The sequence below is a fragment of the Platalea leucorodia genome, assembly GCF_965183815.1.
Source record: "Platalea leucorodia genome assembly, chromosome: 9".
Lineage (NCBI taxonomy): Eukaryota > Metazoa > Chordata > Aves > Pelecaniformes > Threskiornithidae > Platalea > Platalea leucorodia.
The window spans coordinates 7,042,494-7,066,971 of record NC_138831.1 but is presented as its reverse complement, the minus strand read 5'-3'; the positions used below and the strand labels follow the sequence as shown (position 1 = coordinate 7,066,971).

Here is a 24,478-nt window from a genome sequence, read left to right as displayed (position 1 = left end):
AATCACTTATAGATATTAGTCACAACTTCTTGAAAGGGATATGATATTTCTGTTTGAACCACAGTTTAAGTACTTTAAATTGAGATACCGAAACCTCTTCAACATCATTAACCTGGATTGAAAATAATCAATAAATAATCATTTTGCGTGTAAGTATGAAAGGCAAATGCCTGATACATTAATTGTGAAACCCCTTTCTGTACTAATGGTTGCCATAACCTAAGGGATCGATACCATTATGGATATTTACACAGTGACCTATTAGGAATACACGGAAGTATCATTTTTTACATTGATTATCCATCCTTAAAACAGATAGTAATGTATACTTAAATGCATGGATTGCAAAAATCATTTTTAACCTTTATTACGTACTCTTTGTTGAAAAGGAAATCGTTTGAGCATCATGGTATGAAGGACACAATTTCAATTTATGTCTTAAGAACAGAGGACAATTATGAATGCATATAAGAAAAAGAAAAACCTCAACTCTTCTTTATAATAGTTGGGCAAGTGAGAGCTACCTAGAACGTAAATGTTTCTAATCTGAACCCAAGCAAACAATAAAGACATTGCTGGGGAACGAGAAAATAAATACAATTTGTAAAATTTTAATATGTATCGCCTTTCAGAAATGCCTGAAGTAAAATCCTCCTTCTCAATAGCTCCAACATAAACCAGCATAAACTCTAATAAGTATGCCTGACACTGGCAGCAGTGCTTTTTAACTTGACAGACTTGTCCTGTGTCAAGTTTCCACGGTAAATAGCAGGGCTACTGGGGAGATGACTACAAATCCAACCAGGAGATGCACAAACAGCCTAAAGGTTACACAGAAACGCACCTGAGGGAAATCACCTCCAGCCGCAGCCATCTGCCACCCTGGGCTGCGGCGCCCGCGCTGCAGCACCGGCCGGCCGCGCCGCCGGGGAAAGGAAAAACCTCCGCTTTGGGCTCCAAGCGGAGCGAAAGTCCATGGGTTACAGGACCAAAGAGCAGCTGGAGAACAGAGTAAGGCAGTTATAAAAGGCTCCTAGTGAGTCAAAGGCTGCCTGCAATGCCAACGCTCTCCACCTAGAGAGGGCAACGGTGATGAAATACTATAGGCCCATCGAGGGGACATAAACATTAGAGACCTGACAATGACAATCGCCATGATCTGGGCATATCTGGAAAAAATGGAGAGAGTTTAACCTGGGACAGCAGCTTCTTTGTAAAAGTGAGGTCTGGTCATCTTCAAGTTAGTTTTACAGCCAAAGAGGAGGAACGGTTTCTTTTATTTGGCAGTAACTCTGTGTAGAGCTCTCACTGGGCAAAGAGAAGGAAAAATAAACTAAAGCCTCCTAGTACACTTAAAACAAGCTGCCACTAGGTTAACCAAGCCCCAAAGAAGGTGCGTAGTACCTGCTTTTAGCAAATTCGCTTACTGATTATCAAATCAATTTGGCGATTTGCCAAAGTGCCCATCATCCCTCAAGGCCATCGTCACATCCGTCAACAAAAACCAGGAGCCGACTCCTCTCTTAGGGACATACCATCTGTCAAATTGAAGGTCCTATTCAAATCACAGCGTCCTGCCAGTTCTGATCTCCTCTTCCATCTTTCATGCCATAATCTGCTTAAAACAAACAAAACCCCCCGGTTTGAAAGTGCTGAACTTTCCACCCACCAGCGAGGCCGGCGGTGGCGCGGTGGGGTTGGCACCGGCCCCTCAGGCTGCCGCAGTAAAGCACCTGTCAATACCAACAGACAGAGGTACGAATAATTCCTCCCAGGCGCTCAGAGGGCAGCCACTGATCTTTCCAGTCTTTATCAGAAAAAAGATTTCTTTGTTGTTGATGTTGTTAGATAAATAGGTCTTTTTCAACATGAGCTTCTCCCTTGCTAGAGACAGAACATATATGTGGTGCAATCATGGAAACAAATCTGCCCTGGTGTATGTCTCCAGTCCTTCACAGCAGCGCTCATTAAAAATAAAATTTCCAGTCCCATTTAAATTCTTCCAAAATGCATGCATTTGGGGCAATCTCGTGAGTTTATACAGAAGAAACAGATCTAAGTCTCTCGCCATACTCACGTACAGGGTACTTACCCGCATGAGCATTATTTCAAGCACGCACACGCTATTTCTGTGTCCTGCGGTGTGCGTCACAATCCCACAAATAATTCCCCACAACGTGAAGAGATGTGGACCCACAAGATACATTAACAGAAAGAAGCAGCAGTAGGTTTAACCCAGCGACATTTTGGCATTATTAGCCATGCGAGAGCCTGGGCAGAATCTCAGTCTACAAAAGCAAAACCTCAGCTGTGCCCAGCTCCCCCTCTCCTTGCCACGAGGTCTGCGGAGCCAGCACCACGGAAGCTTCATGTTCAAAATACCTCTTGCACAAAATGCCCTGCCACTGTAAGCACTGCAAACTCTCAAACCTGTTCCGTATGAGGCCCCATTTTAATCTTTTGAGCATCCTTTCTTTTTAAAGCATAAGCAGATTAGGCTCACTGAGCATCCTTCTTCAGCTATCACGGTAGATGCATTAAAATACAGTAAATGAAGAAGGGCCGATAAGACTGTAATGAATGCATTATCTCAAAACCCAGATTGCTATAACTTTACAGAAGTAAAGAAATGAACATAAGAACAGACTTGAAATACTGTTTCAAGGATAAAGTATCGATGTATTGATCTCATGAGTACTATTATCAGATGGCTATCTCTGGGTGTCAGGTGAATCCATTCACTGCTAGAAAGACACGCCAGGTTGTCAAGGCCTGAAAATTATCCTTGCTAATTATTTCTCTCCTACTGCCCTTTTCCAGTTCCAGCTTCTGACTGCTGCCAAATTATTCCTTGCAGTGTTACTGAAATGTTTTCCACTTCTATCTTACTTAATCATGATGGGAAAACATCTGAACTAACTCTGCTAATAATGCAGCAGTGTTATATCAGAGATCACATGTGGATGTTTTGCTACCTCAAGTGTTAACCAGGCCAAAACGGTTTGTAGGAAGCTTTCTTTGAAATGAGAGCTTCCTTTTCTTCTACAGAAAACATTAACTTCCTCTTTCATGGCCTCACCTTCAGACTCCTTAGAGTTGAGCCCTGCACTTGAGCTTTCATATATGTATTTCATGTATCTTTTCTTTAAAACGGACCAACACAACAGCTGCTTGAGCTGCAAGCATCCAGAAACTGCTGTTTGCAGTTTCTTGAAAGACTAACTTGGAAGATCGTAATCCTGTACCCTGGAAATACAGCAACTCCCTTCCAGGCTGCGCCCTGTAAGGGGACACACAGCTCAGCATGCACATCCCCTGTACTACAAAGGGAATAGGAATATTTTATCAAGGCAACATAAGGAATATCCATTTTTAGTTTTGACCAATTTGGGTCTTGGTCTTGCTACTACTAAACTGCCTGATAAATCACCATATGGTTCAGTGGGAGGGCTAACAGGCCTTTCATAAATGGTATGCCAGCAACAACAGCATGTAGCTTTCAGCATTACTTAGTAAACAGCATGTGGTTTAACATCAGTGACTGATATGATTGAAGGTATCTACTTGGGTATTTCCTGGAGGGAAAGGCCCCTAAAATTTCTCCTAGTTAAACGGGGAGCAAGGGAAATATTAGATGAGGTTGAGGAGAAAGACACGACTATGGATTTGAGGATGGGTGACTCCATTTATGTTCAGGAAATAATGGGTTTTACTTTTACTCTCTTGAAATTTCATCTTTTGAATGCAGCTCATTAAGTGAGCGCTCACATTCCTGCCTCCCAAACAGAATGAGACCTCTCAAGCAAAGAATTTCAAATGAATCTTTTTTAAAACCTTTCCGTTATCTCCAATCTCCTATTTTGAACTGGATGTAATGACATTTCTTTTTCTTAAAGGATATTATGGTCCTGCCTGGTATGTGCCACCACAAGATTAAATATGTCACTCAACTCTCAGCAAGCCACCTTCTCCTCAAGAGCACTAGCCTGCCCTAAGAGGATCTAGACCTCAGAGAAAGGAGAATAGGATTTCTTCCTCAACCAAGGGTGATGAGAAACTAAAGAAAAGAGGTTTCCTCTTCTTTTCGAATGAATGTTTTAATTTTGGCTACTCATCTGTGGGTAGTTTTGCATTTTAAAAAGTTAAGTCTGCTACTCTTTGAAAACCCTTGAGCGCTGCATGCAAGCATTGACCACTGAATTTGTTATCTTAGTTGTAGGCACTACCACCCTGAAGGATGGAAGGGCTTGATGTAGGAATAAAAATCAACTAAAATCACCCTTACAGCAATCTGGTTAAGGTAAAGAGCAAACACAAGTGGTGTTGCAGGCATGAACTTCAAAACACAGAATGTAGTTAAAAGCTGTATAAAGGCAAAAATGACAGAATTCAAGAAATTTAATCTATCCCTGGCATGATCAAATCCCAAAGATCTCTCTCCCTTCCATAACAAATGTCTGATAGATCTTGTGCTAACGCGTGTTTTTAATTCTCAAGTGACATTCACCACCCGGGGTGAGCAAGGTTGCCTCTCCATCCTTTATTTGTTGTCTGAGAGTCTGTTCAAATATCAAATTTGCCCCCAGTCCCAGAGAAGAATGATTCATCCTTAACGTATTAGAGAAACACTTTCAATCTTCTTTTCCTGGACAATTAACAGTCCCCTCTGGAGAAACTAACGCTCTTTTGGCAGCCCAGGTGCCATTTTCTGTGCTTGAATAAACTATTAACAAACTGTTAGCCCACTGCAGGGGGAAAAGCTCTTTCCCACCTGGTAACGCTATTTCTAGTTCTGGTGGGAAGCCAAAATTTGTATTTCTTACATATGTGTAGATCAGGAGCTATGTTTTATGAAAAAAACCCCTCCTGAACGGTCAATGGACAACGATACCCAAGCCTTCTTTGAGGGATAGGGTAACAAAGGCTTTCCTGCCCAGGCAGTGAGCGCTGGAGGCAGCTGCAGGCAGCTGCAGGCAGGAAACAGAAGGGGCTGCCGCTTCCTGGCAATACGAGCCCGCGCTGCCTCCTCTCTGAAGCCAGAGGAGAAAGGAAAGCCCCCTCTGAGGACAGCCAGCCTAGATGGGACGCTGACAGAGAAGGACATTGGTGGCCTTTTGAGGCATGTGCTGAAAAACCCAAAAAATTAGTGAATACAGAATTTTGCTTATTAAGCTAGGTAGAAAAAATAGGGAGCAAGAGGACACACGTATTCAGGGATACGACTATTTTCCCCAAATTGTTTTTCTTTACAGAAAGATGAGTGCTGTGTGTCTCAAAGCATGAGCAAACATATACCTTTTTTTTCTCATTTTCAACCACTTGATTGTTATTTCATTTCTACCAGACAGTAAACTCTTGCTGTGTTTTAGATCCTTTTTCAACTTTAGTTAACCTTCCCATCCTGTCTGGAAATACAATGCCTGTGAACTGGGGAAATAACAGGGACTACACTCATATTGCTGCCTGATCTCTTACATCATGTGAAGCTTTTTCATAGAAAAAACAAAGCAATTCATCCCTGCAAAGCCTGTGGTTACGGCAGCAGCAGCAGCACTGCTGTATCCCAGAGCAGGAATTCCACTGGGGCAGGCGCTGCACAAACCCAGCAAAGAGACGCTCTTTGTCCCAAAGAGCTTTTAAACTCGATATAAGAGACAGCAAAGGGATTCAGGGAGGAGGGCAAGAACGTAAATATGATACTACTGATCAGCACAGCCTGCAGTGAATGCATTTCACAGCCTGTCTCTCCCTAGAATTAAAAAGCCTTTCGGTGACCCACATTATAAAATCAATTTTAATGAAAACCTTTTTGGACACATGAATAACCAGAGAGCAAGATGCATCTTCCTGTCTGGTTTACACAAGCTTGTGGTCATCATCCCTTAGAAAACAGCTCTTTAACATGTGATAAAAGAGGAAAAAAAAAAGTAAAACCTGAACAAATGCACAGAGTTTTCTAAATGCGAAAAACATGTCTGACGTAATTTATTCTCTTGGCATGAAATTATAGCAACTGTTTAGAATTCTTCAGGAAAAAAAACCCAAAACCCAAAAATGCAATCAGTGGAGCACCAGTATAATAGACAATTTAAATCATTTCCTGCTTGCTGCCTTAAATCATGATCAACATTGGTGAAATCTATTCCCGCTGTTTGAGACCCAGTGAAATGACTTCCATGGGAAATACCGGCCAACAAGCTACCAACAAGCCCATTAACCACATTAAGGTTTTGTTTTGATTTTTTGTGTGCCAAGGAAACATTATCACTTCTTAACACATTTATGCAATGTTTCTTTTTTTTTTTTGCCAAATGTTATCTGTCTTTGTTATTTCCAGAGGGCCTATTAGAATAACTACGAAGGGTCATACATCTCCAGGGGAAGACGTCCCAAAGTCCCAGGACTGTTAGAGTTGCCTGGTGGAAAGAGGCAGTGCTGAGCACTTACCAAACTTCACGCGTTTCTAACCAACGTCACAGGACCCTTGCGCAGAGTCGACCCGGCACAGTATGGCATGCAAACACACCCCACCCGCACGCTCGGTGCACCCGTACACCTGCTCGGGGTCCGCAGCCCAGGGACACTTGACTGACCTGAAGCTCACCTCTCCGTAAGCCTCATGCACTTCATGGCTGTGCATTTAAAAAAATTGCCTTCCTGTGCCTAAGTTCCCAAACTTAAAAAGCAATGAGCAATTTTGGAAAACTTGGCTTCCTGTTTAAGACTGGGGTGGCCTTTTCCACTGAGAGCATAATAGCTGCAGGAGCAAGTTTCTTTCTGCAGCGTTACTGAAGCCCCCGTATCTAGCCATACTAAACGAAGCGGTGCTTCTGTCCAAGATGCATTTGCACAGAGGGATGCTGAGGTTCAGCTGACTCCTTACCTCACCTCTAACCTGGGTTAGAAAGCCTCCACGCACAGCCTCCCTACCTGTGCTCACCTCTCACCACCGCTGCTGGGGGAAGGAGGCTGACACGGACATGTCAGAGAAGAGCTCCTGCTAAATGTCCTTTCAAGTCTATCAAAGTCCTAGTCTGTTCCTTACAGCTAGGGCCAAATGAAGTCACCTCCTCATAATGAAACACTTTATCTTGCAGAAGCTCTGCCAGATACTCTAACATGGTGGCTACCTAACATGGTGAAGAAGCAGAAATAGCTATCACCTGCTGTCCTCTTCCTTCTGCTCCTGTAATCAAGTAACTATTCCAGAAGAACAGAATTTAGCAAGCTCTCATACATACTTTTTTCCCCTTTTCTTGCCATATTGAGTGCCCAGAGTGAATGCCAGTAAATCCAGTGGCCTAAGTCCCCAGTAAGCTCAGCACGTAAAGCTCACCTTTACAGCTGGGGAGACACAGTCCCATTTTTCTAACTCAGACAATCCCACATTTCAAGTAACAATCCTATTGAATCTGCTACCTTTCATTAAAGTAGCTCTTATAACTCTGTCAAATTCTCCAACCTTTGTATTGATTTTTTTCTCCTATTCAAAATAACTCTCCTTTACAACAAGAGCTGGCTGTCAGCCTCTTATCTCTTATTTTCACCCCATCTGATCCTCCTTCTCCTTGTCAGTCTTTCCAGATTCCAATTAATCACGTAGAAAATCAGGGATTTATGTAGAGAGGAATGTACAACTCTTAGCTCATCATTAACATACTGTAATTGCAGTGTAGTGCTACTGCCTCCGACCTTTTCAACAAGACAGTGGAAATCCTGGGGGGGAAGCAGGACATTCCCAGCCAACATGAAAAGAGTTATATCTGGTTCACGTTACTGGATAGTTATTTCAAAATAAAACTCTGGATGCACTGTAACATTTGCAACTCACTCTAGAAATTAGTGGGGCCTGGCAGGCAGCGGGAAGATGCTGCCATAAAACCAAACTGCTGTTACATCCCTAAACTTTGTCTGGGTCTCTACACGAACAGTCCCAAGATACGCTAACCCCTCCACTAAACGTATTTTAATTTCAGACCATCCTCTCATGTTTCTTCTTAATTATCACGGGGCATTCACAGAAAAGATCAGCCAGATGGAGACTAAATATTTCACTACTACAAGATGAAGCATTCTGCACTAAAATGGAACCTTGATTGCAATAAAGTCATTAATTAAAGTCTCAACTGATTCTCCTGTCAGTATATGGGAGGCACTAAAGACAACTGTGAGGAGACAGTGTATCAGCTACACTAAGGAAAATAAAACAGTAAACCAGACAGTTATAAGATGATGTTTAACGTGCACTGCTCACGGTCTTTACGGTGCGATATGATGGAAACTCAGCCATGTGCTCAATATATCCATCCATTTTATGTTATACAATTATGACACACTGATTTCCTCCTGACGATGAGAAAGCTGAAGAAGTTTTAAAAGCGGTGAAGATCAAAGAGGAGTAAAGTCTGGAGACTCCTGGAGTAAAATCTTACTTTACTGGAGATGAGACAGAGCACCAGTTTTGGCTTTTTAGCATCTTGTATTTTTAGAGTATTTTATGGCTATCTGGACCCCTGAAGACTGTGGGGAAAGGGGAGACAGAAGACTGTAAGAAAAAAGAATGAAAAAAACATGCCAAGTATCAGTTTGAAAAAAGGAAAAAAAAAAAATTAAATGTGAAAATCCTCAAGCCATCTCCTTGTCTGAATGATTAAGTCAGGGGTGCTGCAAGAGATGTAGATGGAATAAGCAGTGCATGCTAAATTCCCTGGACACTCTACAGCACAGACAGCATGAGTATGGAGCCAAATCCTCACTCAGAGTTTCACCAGCACATCTCCCATCAAAGTCACTGGAAGCTCTAAGTATCTCCCGTAAGTGTGGATTTGGTCCTTGGAGAGAATATTACAGTAAAATTACTTCAGACAGTCAAAGTCTCTCACTGTGATATATTCCCAATGGTCCTCTTTAGGTCCCTCCATCATTTATTGACTTCTACTTTGCTACATCCTACCAGATGGAGGCAAGGAAATTTGAAGAGCAACTAGTAAACAAAATATAAGGAAATAAAACCAACGCTGGCTCCCTGTTTCACAATTAGTCTTTACTTCTGCTTGAAGCCAACACCAGAGATCTTTGCAAAATTACAATTACCAGATATGCTGGATGCCAGAAATAATAAACCCAGCTGCAACACAGCAACATAGGGTGTTAGTTCTCTCCTGTATATCAAGAAAACATACTGTGATACGTTCATCTTTTAATGTCAAAAGGCGTGTACAAGTCTAAACAGACTAATGCACCAAGAGCAAAACTAAAGAACAGAAAAGGCCCCAATTCTAACATTAAAAACTAAGTGTCCCCTGCCACCCACAGGTGGACAAAAGGCTGGACATATACTGCTCATGACTCCAGGTGTGATAGAAAGACTTAACATTCAGGATAAAACACAAAAAACATTAACTGGTCTTAGTTTATTCCCTGTAGTAAAGTTTTTTGCGCACTGAATACCACACATTTCTTCTACATTAATGACGTTGATTGTCTTCTGCCTGTGATAATATAAAACATCAGAATTTAAGAGATATAATGAGAGGCAGGATAGCACACAGTGATAAACTTTGGCAAGGAGTTCTAAGCATTCAAATTAGAGCAACTAGCTGTAGATCTAGACCACGCTGAAGTTGGTCTGTATATTCAAAGGGAAAAGGAAGAAAATCAAAGAAGTAGCACGAACAAAGACACCATTAGAACCTGGAAAGTCTTCTAAGAAACATGCTTAAAGAGCAGCAAAAATTGTTAATGCAAATGATTGTTTTGTAATAATAATTGAGTAAAATGAATCTATAAACATAACCTAAAAGCTTGTTAATCAACATGAAAGAGTGTTAGCTCTTCAGTTTCTGCTGGGACGGTTTGGAGGGTTTGGGGGGGGGGGGTGTGTGTTAGATTTTCTTTTTTTTTTTTTTTTAGAGAAGTCGTCAAGATCTCCAAAAACATGCATGTTGGCACTCGTGGGTATGAAATCACATTGCTATTTCAGAAGCCAAGTTGATGTTCCTATTACCAATTTGGCCTAGACAGTGCAAGTTTGTTCATGTAAGATTAAAGGGATGAGGTCTCTATGGCATATTGCAGTATGGTCCTTGGAATAAGATTCTCATTTACTAAATAAATTACTGTATATTACTGTATAATGGTGTTCACATTATAACTGACAATTAGCGCCATTAAAGAGAAAGCTCATAAACAGCCAAAGCTCACATCAAATTAACACAGTCATGATTAAAATCACTCTTCTGATTTCTGCTCTTCACAGAAATAATCAGCATTTTGCATAAAAATGAGTACGAAGCAGCTCAAAAAAAAATCAGTTACGCTGGGACGGTGGTACCGAGCTCCGCCAGCACAGCACAGCACTGCCACGTCAGCTCTTCGCTTGCCTATGAAATATTGAGCGCCGGGTTTCCCTCCTAGCAGGCGGCTCGCGTGGCGCGCCCTGCCTGCCGCAAGCTCTGCGCAGGCAGGGCTGGTAACCGGTGCGGTGACACCGGAGATTAAAGAGCTGCAATTACTCCTCTTGGCTCTAACGAGGGGAACCTGGGTTCTCTCCTGGCCTGAGGGAAGCTCATCTTCTTTATTTTAATTTTGTCACTTCGCCATTTAAATGGTTTCTAGCGTTTGCATGTTCATTTATACTGCTTCGACTTCAAGAAAGAAGAAGAAAAACCTGAGTAATTATAGCGGAGAGGAACAATAACAAAATACAAAGGAGTCAGCAATTCATTAAAATTTAGAGAATGCAATGTCAAAAACTTTTCTTAACTTGAAGAAAAAAGGGAGAGAGACTGTTTCTAAACTGGCACAGAGCCCACGTCCTCATTAGGATGCGCGCTCCACTCACACAGCAGTACGCTAATGGTATCGCTTTAATCTTCAGCATCACAGCACTAGTTCCTGGCCTCACCCAGATGATGGTGCTAAAATGGCAAGAAGGAAGGGAAAAAAAATTTCCGGCCGATGCTGACCAGGCCTGGTATCAAACTGGAACCTGGCTGTGGATGAAAGTTTGAAGCACGTGGACATCTCCGTTCACGAATGCTACTTCAGAGACAGCCAAGCTCATAATGGCTTCATAAGGCTCAAGTATCACCAAGGAAAATCTAATCAATAAATAAGCAATCAAGACCACATAATGAAAGAATACCATTACATATGCCATGGTTTGAAAAGGAATCACAAAATGCTACATATGCGTAAAAGTACTGCAAGATAATACGCCTTTGATCCAACATGCCTTTAAAGCAGGAAACAAAAAGATGTTCTCATATATCTTACCAACTAATTTAACATATAAATCACAAAAAAATATGATCCAGATGGGCTTCAATGAAGGAAAACAATTAACGTAGACAGCCTTACCATCTGACACATTAGTTGTAATAATAAAAACCAAACAACATGGTCAAACAATAATGCTCTGTATTATATCTGACATTTCTAATTAGTTTCTGCATCCTCTTCAAGAAAAAAGACTACCAGCAAGCACTTTGTTTCCCAGAGGAAAAAACATCTAAACTTCATGTGCACAAAACACAGTCTATGGATGAAGCTGATGTATCTGCGTTCCCTTGGGATGTGCTTTGGAACTAATGGGTTTTGCATAGTCCACATCTGGTTGCACAATTAGACTCAGAAAATGTTTCCTTTCAGCTGCATCGCCACTGTAACTGCTGCAGACCTGGAATGCCAATACCTGCGCGCTCCTTAAAAGCTTTACCTGCTTCCACAGCCCCAGAATAAACAGAGTGATTTGGGCTTTGCTTTCTGTAGGATAGGATTTTGGGAGTTTGATTTTTCCTTTCTACAGCCTTCCTAGAAATGCCACTTCTCAAATGAAGTGCAGTATTTCTGGCACAGACCTCCCAGCATCAGGCAATTAGGGTTGCATCAGACAGTCGCAAGCTGAACTACGTTTAGCATTACAAATTAAAAGCTCCACCATGCATACATGTACACTTACTGTTTGAGAGGTCTAATCCCAACTATGAGGACTGGTTTTGCATGTATTGGCAAGGGCAACTCAGTTTCATCACCTTAGACCTACTGCACCCTTCAAAATTCACCCACGAAAATCCTTTTAAGCACTTGATTGAAATTTGGAATTCTTGGGTAGGAGGTACACAGCATCCCAACAGGGAAAGGCTTGGTTTGGAAACTGCTCTTCCTTTACAAAATAGTAAAGGAAAGGCTGTGGGAATTCTGCTAATGCCATCGTACCCAGGAAGGCCAGTGAACAGAGGTCCATGTCACTGCAATGAATACAAAGCACTTGGAAAATTACATTTTCATTATCAGGATTAACACTATGCCTATCTGATATAGCAATTTATTTTGCACAGCATTCATAAACAAGTGACCTAAATTCTAAAAGGCAGTTTTGTTCTTTTTTTTTCAATTTTAAAGTAGAAAAAATTAGTATTCCAACCAATTGAAAAGAAAATGAAGACTATTTAAACCAAGGGAAAATTATTTCCTAGGAATTTGCTTTTTTCCAAAGTAAAACAGCTTCCATTCATCAAGCCACCATCAAATGGCCTTGGCATCATAAGAAAGGGTTTGTGAAGTGGAAATCCTATTTCTGACACAAACAAGAAGGCCCAGGCTCCTTTACCATCTCCACTCCCTGAAATTTCAAAAGAGGAGTTGACTGGCTCTGTAGACTTCCTGAGTGCTCCTTCTGCCACCCAAAAATAGGGTTACAAATATCAGTATTGCCAGCTGAGACAGACAGGGCAGCATGACAATGTTTGGGCCTGTGGTCGGTGTGTTCAGGGGTGGCCCCTTGTAAGAAATCACAGCTACATCAAGCCAGAAGGTGTTGGAAAAGCTCGTTAAAAAGAAAACAAAAAATCTCTGCCTCACAGAACATCCAGCGTACAGGTTCAGAATTGGGAGATGATAAAAGGCTTCTACTTTTCATGTGATGGGGCAGTTGGAGCAGGGAGGTGAAAATTGGAGGGTTTGGCCATGCACCAGTCTATTACAACCTCCCTGTGTGCTTTGGAAGCCCCTTCCCACCTCCTGAAAAAGTGACTTGGCTAAAGCCACATGTGAGGAATTACGGCAAGCTGGGGGCTGAATCAAGTTCTTGCAAGACCCAGCTCACAAGCCAACCATTTCTGCCCACACGTGAGCTTTCTGGGCAAGCACAGCTCCCCTCAACCTGCTCACATCCACGTGCCACGCTCCGAAAGTGCTTATCTGCTTACCGACAGGCAAAGGTAATCGCAGATAACATCTGCTTTATCTCACCATGCAAAACCTTGAATATAAAGTGAAAAGTATCAACAATCTCTATTGACACAGAAAACACTGCACTGACGACAGAGTGACTTAGGACTATCACTCACAAGCCAAGACCCAACCACACCAGGCTCCACAGCAGCGCAAGGCGCTGGGACCCTCCTTGCCATCTAAAGGCACGTCCTTGCAGTCAGCTGCAGGCAGTCCCCCAGCCCCGTGCTCCGAACACGGCCGCGTTCGCAGGGTGCTGTGCCCGAGCCGGTACCTTGCTCCCGCTGCGGCACGGCGCTCTGCTACGATAGCTGGGCGGCTGGCAGAGCGGGGCTGGCTCAGGTCCAGCTGGCTCCTGCACAGGCAGAGCGAACGCACAGCTGTTTGCACAGATCTATGTAGACGTCCTGTTAGTACAAGGCAAGGGACCGCAGCTGAATACAGGTAGAGAGAGGGCCGTACGCGTGCAAGGAAGAAATACCAATGAAAGACAGCCGTCTCGGCACGACAGCTCCCAAACTGCTGCTATTTGTTTGTAAGCATCATGGGAAAGAAAAGATTTGGAGGACAACGAGGTCACTTTGCGGATATTTACAAGGAGATCCTCCCACACATGAAAAGCTTATGGGAGAAACGAGAAAAGCGGCTGTTTGCAACTTAACCCATGGGACATGAGAGCTGGCAACGCTAGCAAAGCCGAGCTCAGAGCTGACATTGCAAAAGCACATAAGAGATGATAGATCGAGTGCTGCGAGGGCCGGAAGGGCCTTGAAAGTGATATGTTCACTGAAGGAAACATTGCCCTATTTCACAGTCGTCTAAAACTACAGCAATACATTCTGATTTTAGGGTTTTTTTTGAGAACATAAGCACATGTCTTTCCACTCACCTCAACAGGGAACCTCTTGCCATTGATGCTGTGCTCAGAGCCAGCTGATCCGTTGCTTTGACCCCAGTGAAACTCGACTTTTTCTGCCTTGAATCTTCCTGGCAACCCGGCACCACTGACAAAATAATCGTCCTTCAGCAGGATAGCAACTGCACACACAGAACAAGGACAAAGACGTTCTTAGCACAGTTTTTCTGAAGCATTTACAGTTTTTGCTCATTATATTAGAATACTTCTTCTAATACAAGTAAAATGTTGGGTCATCATTTTCCTCTTTATAGGGATTGGTTTAAAAAAAAAAAAGTCTACGAGAAATACGGGCTAATTATGGAAGTGATTAGGAAGTTACATAGACTACAGAAAATCCCAAAGTTCAAATTTCTCAAGGACTTTTTGCCCTCCTTATTGGACTTTTGACTAAAATTTAAATGGCAAACTCCATCAAAACCTGTTTAATGTGGTTCCAGAGAGTGATGGCGGACCACGTTCCTTGGCCTTACAAACCACTGAAGGTCTGTAGATCACAAGTTAGGAAAAGAATAGATCCTCGGTTGGATTTCCTCTGTTTTGTTGGGGGGCAGGAAACCTCTCTGCCCTGTCCCACCTCTGCTCCCGGCCATGGCGGGTTCCTCCCTTAGCCTCCCTGCTCCTCCTTTCTGTACAATGGGGAGAGTGACAATAAAGTTTCTGAGACCCACTCATGAGACGTCCTACTGGGTTTCATTACAGTAACTCTGACATTATTATTATTATGTGATTCAATAAGGGTCAAAAGGATCTTCTTTGTATTTTCTTTTAATTTCCAAAAGCCTTTGTATTTTATGTAACAATAAGAGCCGTAGGTCCAAATAGAGGGCAAAATCATATGGTGGAAGCTAGTACGTGTTACAGGGGAGGGCTATGGTCCAACCAAGAACTGAATCCAGCTTTCAAAAAATTCCTGTCTGCTGCTCTCACTACAAGATCACCTGCCTTTCTAGCATCTCCCATTTTTACCATGCATGATTCCTAAAAATTACTCCCTACAAAAATCCTTTCTTCTTATCCCTTACAAAATTGTTGCTTAAAAACAGAACTAAAATTAGAGTTTTGTTCTTGTAAAAGCCATTGCAGACCACCACTTGCTGTGCCCAGAATCCTGTGATTAAAGTTTTTGGGTTGTTTTTTTGGAGATTTTTTTTTTTTTAATGGGAATAGCCTAACCCACAAGGATTTCTCTGTGTTCTCAAGCCAACTGTGTCATCACAATGGGAACATTAATATAAATCCAATTTTATTATGTAAGAGGGAGGCTTTTATTCATTGCTGAAAAAACAAAAAAAGCTAGTTGTGAAATAAAAGTTATTCCTCTGTTGGTGAATCAGTGGCAGGCTTCGCTGCAGGCCAGGCTTTCTGCCGCACCAGGGCTGCCCTCCCGGGAGCACAGACAGTTGGCTACGGCAGCCTCACCTCAGGTGCAATTGTACAATTTAGACACATCTCAACTTTAAACTGTTTATGTTAAAACCATCTAAATGTTAAATTGCGTGAGATGTTCAGATGTTTCTAAATTGTGCCAGTGACATCACGGGCCTATTTTCTTCCATGATTTCTGGTTCTTTCAGCAGTCCCTCTGCATCAAAGTGTTCGTGCAGGAAGACACATGGTGCAGGACTGGCTGTAGGATACTGCCTGTGTCAGCCAGGGTACTACTGGTGGCCGCTGTCTTCTTACACCATATCTGTGAAACATAAGTGACTGAAAACACCACTGCTCTCTTCCTCCCTTAAAAAAAATTCTCAATGAGCTCAGCAGTATTTTAAATACTGAAAATCTCACTCAATTGGTTATAAATTCCATAGATAAAATTGTAGGAGATGAGGAATACAGGAAAGCAGATTCGTGTGCATCTGTTAAAAAACTCTGTGGGGATTCAGTTGCATCTAATAAATATTTGATAGTTCCTAAATCATTTATGGCTCTGTCAGGGGTCATTTTACTTGTTTTAGATGAATAATTAAAAGGATAATTAGGAGGATGTACAATCTGAAATGTTCATCTAATTGTTCATTTTGCAGTATTTCTTACACTGCTGAGCTGTACAACACATGTTCCCATTACCTTCCTATCTTAGCAGCATCCCCTTACTACCAGTGATTTGGGGGCTTCCCTCCCTTTCATGTGATCTCTAGTGTTCAGGACTGGAATAACCAAACATCACCTTACCAGGGTTCAGGAGCCACTGCTTTTATCCAATGATTTCTGTAGAGGGCACAGCAAGGAATCAACCCCCAAAGCCCACTTATTCAAAATACTATATAATTGAGATTACAAAACCAAAGGAGATGGTGCACAGCCACCAGGATCACAATTGCGCGATGCCATTTGCAGGATCAGGGCTGGAGCTGTGTGCCCATCACCCTTGTGAGAGCGAATAAACCTGGATATAAAGCAGCTCTTCCCCTGCTTTAGCATGGCGGCTCTGACGGCCAGGACCAGCCAGAGTGATGCACATCACATAGGAGAAGTACTTAACAAAAACACATCTCTGGCAGAAATTTTAGTATGTTTCTCTAAGTGGAAGAAGTTTTTAGAAGTTCTCAGTGACCTAAAAAGGGGTTAAGTGGCAATGTTTGTGTAATGCACGTGAGGATACTGCCCACGGGCACTCTTCCCACGGGGCAGGTCGGGCTTGAAGAAGCCTCGTCAGCCTCAGGCCCGGCTGACACCAGCTAACACTTAATTATAAGGTGGCACAAATGAAAACAACTAATGCAAGTAATACAACTATGAAACGTGCTTACGCTCTCCAAGTGATCTTTACCACTTGGGAAACAGCTACTATGGTGATGAAATCAAACCCACGTTAGTGCCTTTGCCAGCATAATCATGCACAAAAGCATTTCTAGTCAAGAAAGGGGCTTAATGAATCCATTTCCACTTTCTGAATGAAACGCTGTTTTCTGTACATTGTCTGCCCTTTACCTGATAAGGGGGTGGAACAAGAAAGAGCACAACAAATCTAAAGAGCAATAACCTCTTTACCTTTTAACATTTCAGAGCATAAAAATAACTAATTGTTCTATCCTAAAAAAAAAATACTAGGTCCAATAGCAATAACAATAACCCACGTAACACATTTCCTGCCAGTTAATGAGCGTCAAGGTTAAGGGCCTTCGGCTTTCCCTCGGACCCCTGTCTCTCTTAACCAGTCATTAAGTGCTGAGAAATGCCCTCTACATCCGTCACCATTGCTTAAACAGATATCTAGTTTACTGTCTCTGTCAGTCTGCAATATGAAGGTCTCATGTGGCCATCTGCTCCAAGACTCTGCTGCCAAAATGCATCGCAATTTATGGCACAACCTGCCTCTATGTTCTACCCACAAGCCAAAACATCCTACTTGGTTTTCTGCTCTGCCATTACCACCTTAAAAATTAATCCTAGGCAAGTTTCTTCAAAAGGTCAGAAAACCAAGGAAAGGAATAGGACTTGATAAAATAAGGGAGGAGTTAAGAGCTCAGCAGAAGAAATCAGGGATGACAGCAAGGCAAAAAGAGTCTTCACGTTACCAGTAAGAGGCCGTAAGTTACCAAGAAAAGTGACAGTTACTGTTGCTCTGTGAAGCAATAACTTGTCAGCAAAAATCCATACCCCAATGGGTGAGGAAATCAAATATAGCAGCAGTGCTAAAATCACCCAGCAGAGAAGACTGAAGATACAGCTTTCATTGCCAACTGCGTGGAGACTGGAAAATTTGCTGGCACATTTTGGTTCAACATGGTTTCCTATTATATGTGCGGCAATATGTTCCTATTACATGTACAGTATAGCATTAGCATCTTTCCTAGAAGAATAGCATCATCACTTTTTCGTGGTATTTCTAATTACGTTTATTGCTGGTTACTACAAACACCCCTCTGTGACCAAAAGGGCAGGGTGCATGACATGAATAGATTAATTAAGCACCAAATTTCCATAGCATTCAACCTTGCCTGAACCTTATGTTGCTACAAAGGGCAACAAAGTCAGGATTTCAAAGCAAACAGGAGCATTTCTTAGTGAAGCTGGAAAAAAACCCTCGGTAATGCATCAAAAACCCAAGCTATGGTTGATGGTGGTTTATGTTAACTGGATTTGCTTTGCGGTGAAAGAAAACAGGATCACAGCCTGTCACTCCATCTCATCTGAGGGGCAATAACTCTCAACTCCTGCTAAGATCCTGAATGGCTTGAACTGGATCTGAAGCTCTTGCTGGACTCCAGGTTGTGGCTCAGATCCAAAGTTCCCTGGAAGCAATGGGCGTATCCGAGGTCACGCTGCACGCACAGCTGTGTTGCAAACTCCCGGAGCAGGTACATGCCCTGGGTTTTGCTAGCAGACCTCTGAGCAGGGACACGTTACATAAAGCACTAGAGAGATGCATGTCGAATGTTAATAAAGATAAAAATATACTTCCAATAAATAAAATTGAATTAATTAGTGGTTTAATCCAATTCCCTAAAAATATTTGACCTTGTCAAATGAAGAGGGTGGCCTTATAATTTCTGCTTTTTACATTTTTAGAGTTAAAGAGTAATCAAATGCATGCGGCTTTGTATATAAATCAACCTTGACCTTTCGGTGAACTGTTTTGGTAAAAATAAGCAGTACTCTGACTGTTCTTTTCTCTAAAAGCCAGAACAGACAGAGCAAAAGAGGATTCAGTTCAGTGAAGAACACAGTGCTATAATCATATCAGAAACACATTAATAAGGCCCCGCTACTGAGCAGTTATTGCCCTTTCTTCTCTAAAACCTTCCAATTTCTAAGACTTCCCCTTTCCTACAAAAGTCTGAGCCTTGCATCTCAGCATTCTTTTGGATTAGATGTTACAGCCTCCCCAAGCTGATAATTCAAGGTTACACCTTGAAACTCTCATACAGCCTTTTATTCTGAGGAACAACTGACTACCAAGAGAATTATTTTATACTGAGAACCTAAAAAAAAAAAATCCCTTTAAAAAAAAAAAACCCTTAAAATCAATCTGCAGAACTAGCTTTGCACAGAATGCAGAGGCAGAGACAGGTGGCTGCGGCTGGAAAATTATATTGAAAAAAAAAAAAAAAAAGGCAGCAAAACCCAAACAACAGAACAATGAAAAAGGAGGAGGGTGGAATATGGCTTGAATTTTTAATTGACTGCAGGCAGGCTATGGAGACAAACAGAAAAGAACATACCCGTTTTTCCCGTGTTTTTCATCCAAGTCTTGTTTGAAGATTCATTGTCAAAACCATCAAGCTGCAGTTCTTGATACTCATCTCCAACATGGGCCTGATGGTCTACGATGTCTATGGGAGACTGGTGAGACCCTCTGCACTTCTCGCTAGAAGTAACCCAGTGCTCGGGACCATAGGTACCTGTTAAAAAATACCAATGCCGATTAACATTCCAGTGGCTCAATAGTTCTGGATAACTCTTAAGTAAGAGGACGAAGCGTTTAAGCTCCCCAGGTAACTCCACCGCAGTTACACTTCTCGTGTTTGAAAGAGGTTAAGACTTGTAAACTTATGAGGAGACTGAAATCCATTAGCTTTACGCAGTACTCCAACTGCCTCTAGCAGTAACGAACAATGGCCTTTTTTTTAATTACTATTCTATAAAACTATCTGCAATTCCCAAGTTCCCCTCGTGCATATGTTATCAATTAGCATAGTGTTACAGGAACTTTCCTAAAGCTTCAGCCTTAATCTATTACTATATAGTTTCCCTTTTCACACGAGACAAATAATGTAACAGCTACCCATTAACTCGTGTTTGTGCAATACTCTCCTTAGATAATATGATCTTTATTAATGATCTCACTTCTTTTGGAGGTTTTGAAGCCAGAAAAGACAACAAGAAAGAATTAAGCTAAATGTATATTAGTAAATTTGAAGAAAACAAGAAAGCAAAAAAAAAAAAGACTCTGGATGGAGAAAGTAAAGAGGACAATGACCTGTCAGGAAAATACTGTAACTTTCTTTTGCTGCTCTTCTTACATGAGTTTTCTGTTTTCCTTATTAGCACAGTCTGTTCTCACCTGATGTAAACTACTCGCTCAAAACAAGTCAAATATTAGCAGTAAATGAGAAGCTCCAAGGACTGACGGGCAGTGTCTTCCATACGTGGCTGTACTTGGGCACATCAGAGCCAGCTGTATTACATGACAGCTAGCCAAAAGCAGACATAGAGTCAAATACTGGCCCCTCTCCTCCCCTCCACACCCCTCTACTCTCTTTTTTTATTTAAAAAAATTGCAGGGAGTAATTTAAGTTCTGGAAAGCAATATAAGCTTCTGTATTTTGTGAGCCCATCACTAGCCACCATTTAAGGTCAGTAAGAGAAGAGCATGCTACAGCTGCAAAGAGAAACGACACCAGCAGCCTCTGTCCCCAGCACCTGAGGGTCCTCATAGGCTCACCACAACGCTTTAAAGTCTCTTTTAGTAGTTTAAGATACTCGCTGTCATCACAGCTGTCCACCCAACTCACAAGGCACAGGAGGAGGAGTGCATCCTGCTCCTGTTCCGAAGCTTTTGCCACCTCCAGATTACTTTTAGGTGTATTAATGAGTCCTCAACCCCCAAATTGTTTACTTAAATTTCACGACAGGATTGCACCAGCACTGCTGCTGGGAGAAGGAAAGCAGCAGTGTCTTATGCTGTGGTGGCAGAGCTGCAAGAGGCAGTGTCGCAAAGCGCCACGAAATCTGGCAGAGGTTGTCTGCCACAGCCCTAACTCACCCTGCCCATTCTGCAAGGTTCTCCAGCACGAACAGTCAATAAAAATAATACGTAGAAATAAAAGGTTTCAGGCAAAGACCTCGTCATCCCCACCGCATACCAGCTCTAGATGCACTATAACACCAGGGACCCTCAACAGCACACGCAGGAGGATCTCCAGTGGATTTCAAGTTTTTCTTATGACCTCCCTCTCCAACTCTTAAATTGTATTAACAGAGACTAAGAGATTATCTTCCTATGAGTGCAAACAGTCATTTAAGGCCCTGAAATAACAGCACAGAGTTCTTGTAAAGCACTTTTCGCTCACAGTTCTTGAAGTGCTTTACAGCAGGGATCAGCAACATTATTCTCATGTAAAGACAGGGAAATTGATGGCCTGAGAAGGGAAGCAATTTACCCAAGCTCATCTACCAAAACCAAGTTACAACCCAGAGTTGAACTCTGCTCTCCTGAGACCCCTGATGTCATACCTGTACCGTACCTCCGAACCACCCAGTCAGCATGTCCGTTCGATAGGCAGACAGCAGTAAATGATGCACCGGTATGCATTTATTACCCTTGCCTCTGAGAAGCATATGTAAATTCAATTAGTGCCATCCAAACCCAGCAGCTGTGAAGGCCAGTTTCTTTGGCCTCTGGGTTTTAGTCTGTCTAGTTGCAAAACGCATTCTTTCTATCTTCCTGTTGGCTAATGCAGGACACTTAATCAATAGTAAGATTTTGTGCTACACTCATTGCACACAAATGCTGTCTGGTAACCAAAACAGCAACAAGAAAGTGTTTTACTTTCAAATACAATTAGGCAAAATCACAACATCCTTTAAAAATCAGTTACGTCATCGGCCCAGGTTAAAAATCAGTTTCGTTTATCTCGTGGTTCAACTTGTATTGTCAGCAAAAGTCACTTCCAGTTGATTTCCCAATGTACCACAGCCAAGGAGAACAGAATTATTAAAAACCCTACATGGGGAGAACCAAACGTGTTCCACTCAAGCACAGGTATTTTTCCTGATTCAGGATGCTTTTAGTGATTGGTTTGCAGTGAATTAATTGGCAATTCACATTTACTTTTCATATAGCCTTGCATTTACTCCACGAAATTTGGGAATTCGCTTTAAAATGTTTAGTACTACACATAATCATCAAACCTGCCAGCTCTCATTTTTGGCTTTGTTATAAACATGGGGTGAGCTTTTCAAAAGCACTCTGCTCACAGAGGCTATCGCAGTGGTTTCAGCTGTGCATTCAAAAGGAGCTATGCACTCAAATTTTTCTTTTTTAAGTATTTTGGTGACCCTTCAGTCAACAGGGAGATTTTTTTTTTTTTTTGAGTAGGCAGATTTATTTTAACAGGGACTGTAGGGTTCCTTCCATGCATCTTGTCACAAAGACTTTTTTTTTTTTTTTTAAAAAGTATAGCCAGCTCTCAACCAATTTGCAGTGAAAACTGCCATATCAAAATGAACAAAAATAAGCCATAACAGTAAACAAACAAACAAACGACCATGTTGAATTAAAACCTCAAATGACTTTGGTACTTGGACAGACTCTTGCTGAAATGTAGTTTTTCACAGACCTTTAAAGGCTTGTATAGCTTTGTATAATTTTAAAAAACATTAAGTCTGCTTTTTTAAAATTAAACTTGTTTGGATTCATTTAATAGCAATACATCTCTCTCTATAAATACAGTAGCTTCACTGGGTTCTAAATCTATAATTTACAAAAAAAACCCCTAGCAGCATCTGCTCTCTTCATGTGATAGTATTAGTTTTTATGCATAAAATGTTTGCGTATTGGTGCTGAATTATTAAAGAAAAATGTAATGCAATGAAACTCTCTCAGCAATTCAAATCCTCAACTCAGTGCTGGCGCAGTGACTCCAAGTCCTGACATCCCAAGTTACAGTCATAAGGCTAAACTCTGATTTGGAGGTTCAAGACCTGCTAGTTATAATCAGCACAGGATTTTATAAACGGCTAGGTTTTCCATTAATTTCTTTCAGAAGTTTTTGATATGGAAATTATTACATGCAATATGACCTACACCATTATGGCAGCAATTCTAGACAGAAATAGAGGCCATGACCCCAACATCTCCATTCCCAGCTGTGCAGGATCAGGGCAATCCCAGCTTTAACAATTAGCGTGAAAAGGCAAAGCGGAGCTAGGGGGGTGACCAGCAAATTTGTATTTTTGAGTTTAAGACCAAGGTAAATAAATTATGTCCCCTACCCAGAAAAAATAAGCTCAACAACCTATAAAATGTAATCAAGAATAGCGCAGTGGGATTCATTTGTTCAGTGGTAGCCATCAGGAGGTTTAAGCCTAACTGCACGCTTTTTTCCATGGACATTCAAGTGCAGTTTTAATTGAAACTGATCTTCCACTACAGATTTCAAATTAATTCTTCTTCCAAGAGTCTCATGCTCCAGACATCCTTGCCTTGCAAAAAACCCTATATCATTAGAGGAGGAAATAGCACACTTTTTCTAAGCTTGCAGGTATTGATTACCTATTCCTTCCATCAAAGCACAATTGCCATTCTGCACTGTATAAATCTCTTCAGCGTTAGACACTTTATAAAGTACTGAGAATTATATCATTAATCATTTGCAGTTGCACCTGTCTTGCTTTATTGAATTCTTTGTTTTTTAGAACTTTAAATAAATGCTTTTAAGTAAAAACATGACACTAAATAAAGACTCTGTTTCACTTAAACCTAGTAAAAAAAAAATCCCTTCATTCTGTGTGTGACATTTACCCATCTGAAACAGAGTAACTTATGGCTATTTGTATTTCATATTTCCAACAGTAAGCATCATGGCTTTAATCAAATAAAATTTGGAACAAATTTGAATTGGCTGCTTAAGGGCTGACAAATAATTCGGCTTTCAAAACACAAACAAGTTAAGAGCCCTCACCTGTGTTGATAAATAATACACATTTCCACTGAGACGGTGGGACCACCTGCATCAAAGGTAAACATCAGACAGCCCCATCCTGGAGCTGGAGTATTTGATGCACGAGCAGCACAGAAAGAGGACAGACTGATAACGTTTGGCATCCTCACATACCGAAATCGGCGTCCTGCCTTCAGGAAACCACGCCATCGGGCCCAACAACTAGGAGCGCACACTGGGGAAGGAGGGCTGTGTTCACCCTCCAGGTCAACCAAATGCATGGCAGCAAGACAAGATGGCGACTGGAGAGCGCCTGAGTGACGGGACGGGGCTAGGGGCTAAGGAAAGCAGTGAGGAAAGGGAATTTGGCCACAGCGACCCCCTGAGCATTGCAGAGAGGAGGCCACCCTCTCCCAGCTGCCGTGGAGTCTTTTCTCACCCAGCCCCACCACGCAGAGCTACACGGACACTTGCTCTGTTCCCCGGCTCCGGCCGAGGCACAGGACGGAGCATTTCTCCACCACAGCCCCAGTAACTCCAGCCCCACCGGAATCCTGCCCCGCATCCCCTCGCGGCTCAGGGAGCTGCAGAGCCCATCGATCTCCCGGGGCTGGCAGCCCCGCGAGCTCATTTTGGATCGCAGCCAGGTCTCTGGGGACTTGACCTTATCTCCGCTGAAATCAGGGGCAAAAGGGCTGCTGGCTTCCAAGGC

At 42.1% G+C, this 24,478-nt stretch overlaps 1 protein-coding gene across 1 annotated transcript in view; it reads right to left on the bottom strand.

Annotated features, from left to right (window-relative positions):
* PTPRG (protein tyrosine phosphatase receptor type G) overlaps positions 1–24,478 on the bottom strand; it is a 415,182-nt gene that overhangs the window by 172,117 nt on the left and 218,587 nt on the right. The window contains exons 3-4 of the mRNA XM_082322783.1: positions 19,324–19,503; positions 14,126–14,274 (exon numbers count right to left, since the gene is read on the bottom strand). Of these exons, the coding sequence (XP_082178909.1) occupies positions 14,126–14,274; positions 19,324–19,503 (329 nt within the window). The remainder of the gene's footprint in view (positions 1–14,125; positions 14,275–19,323; positions 19,504–24,478) is intronic.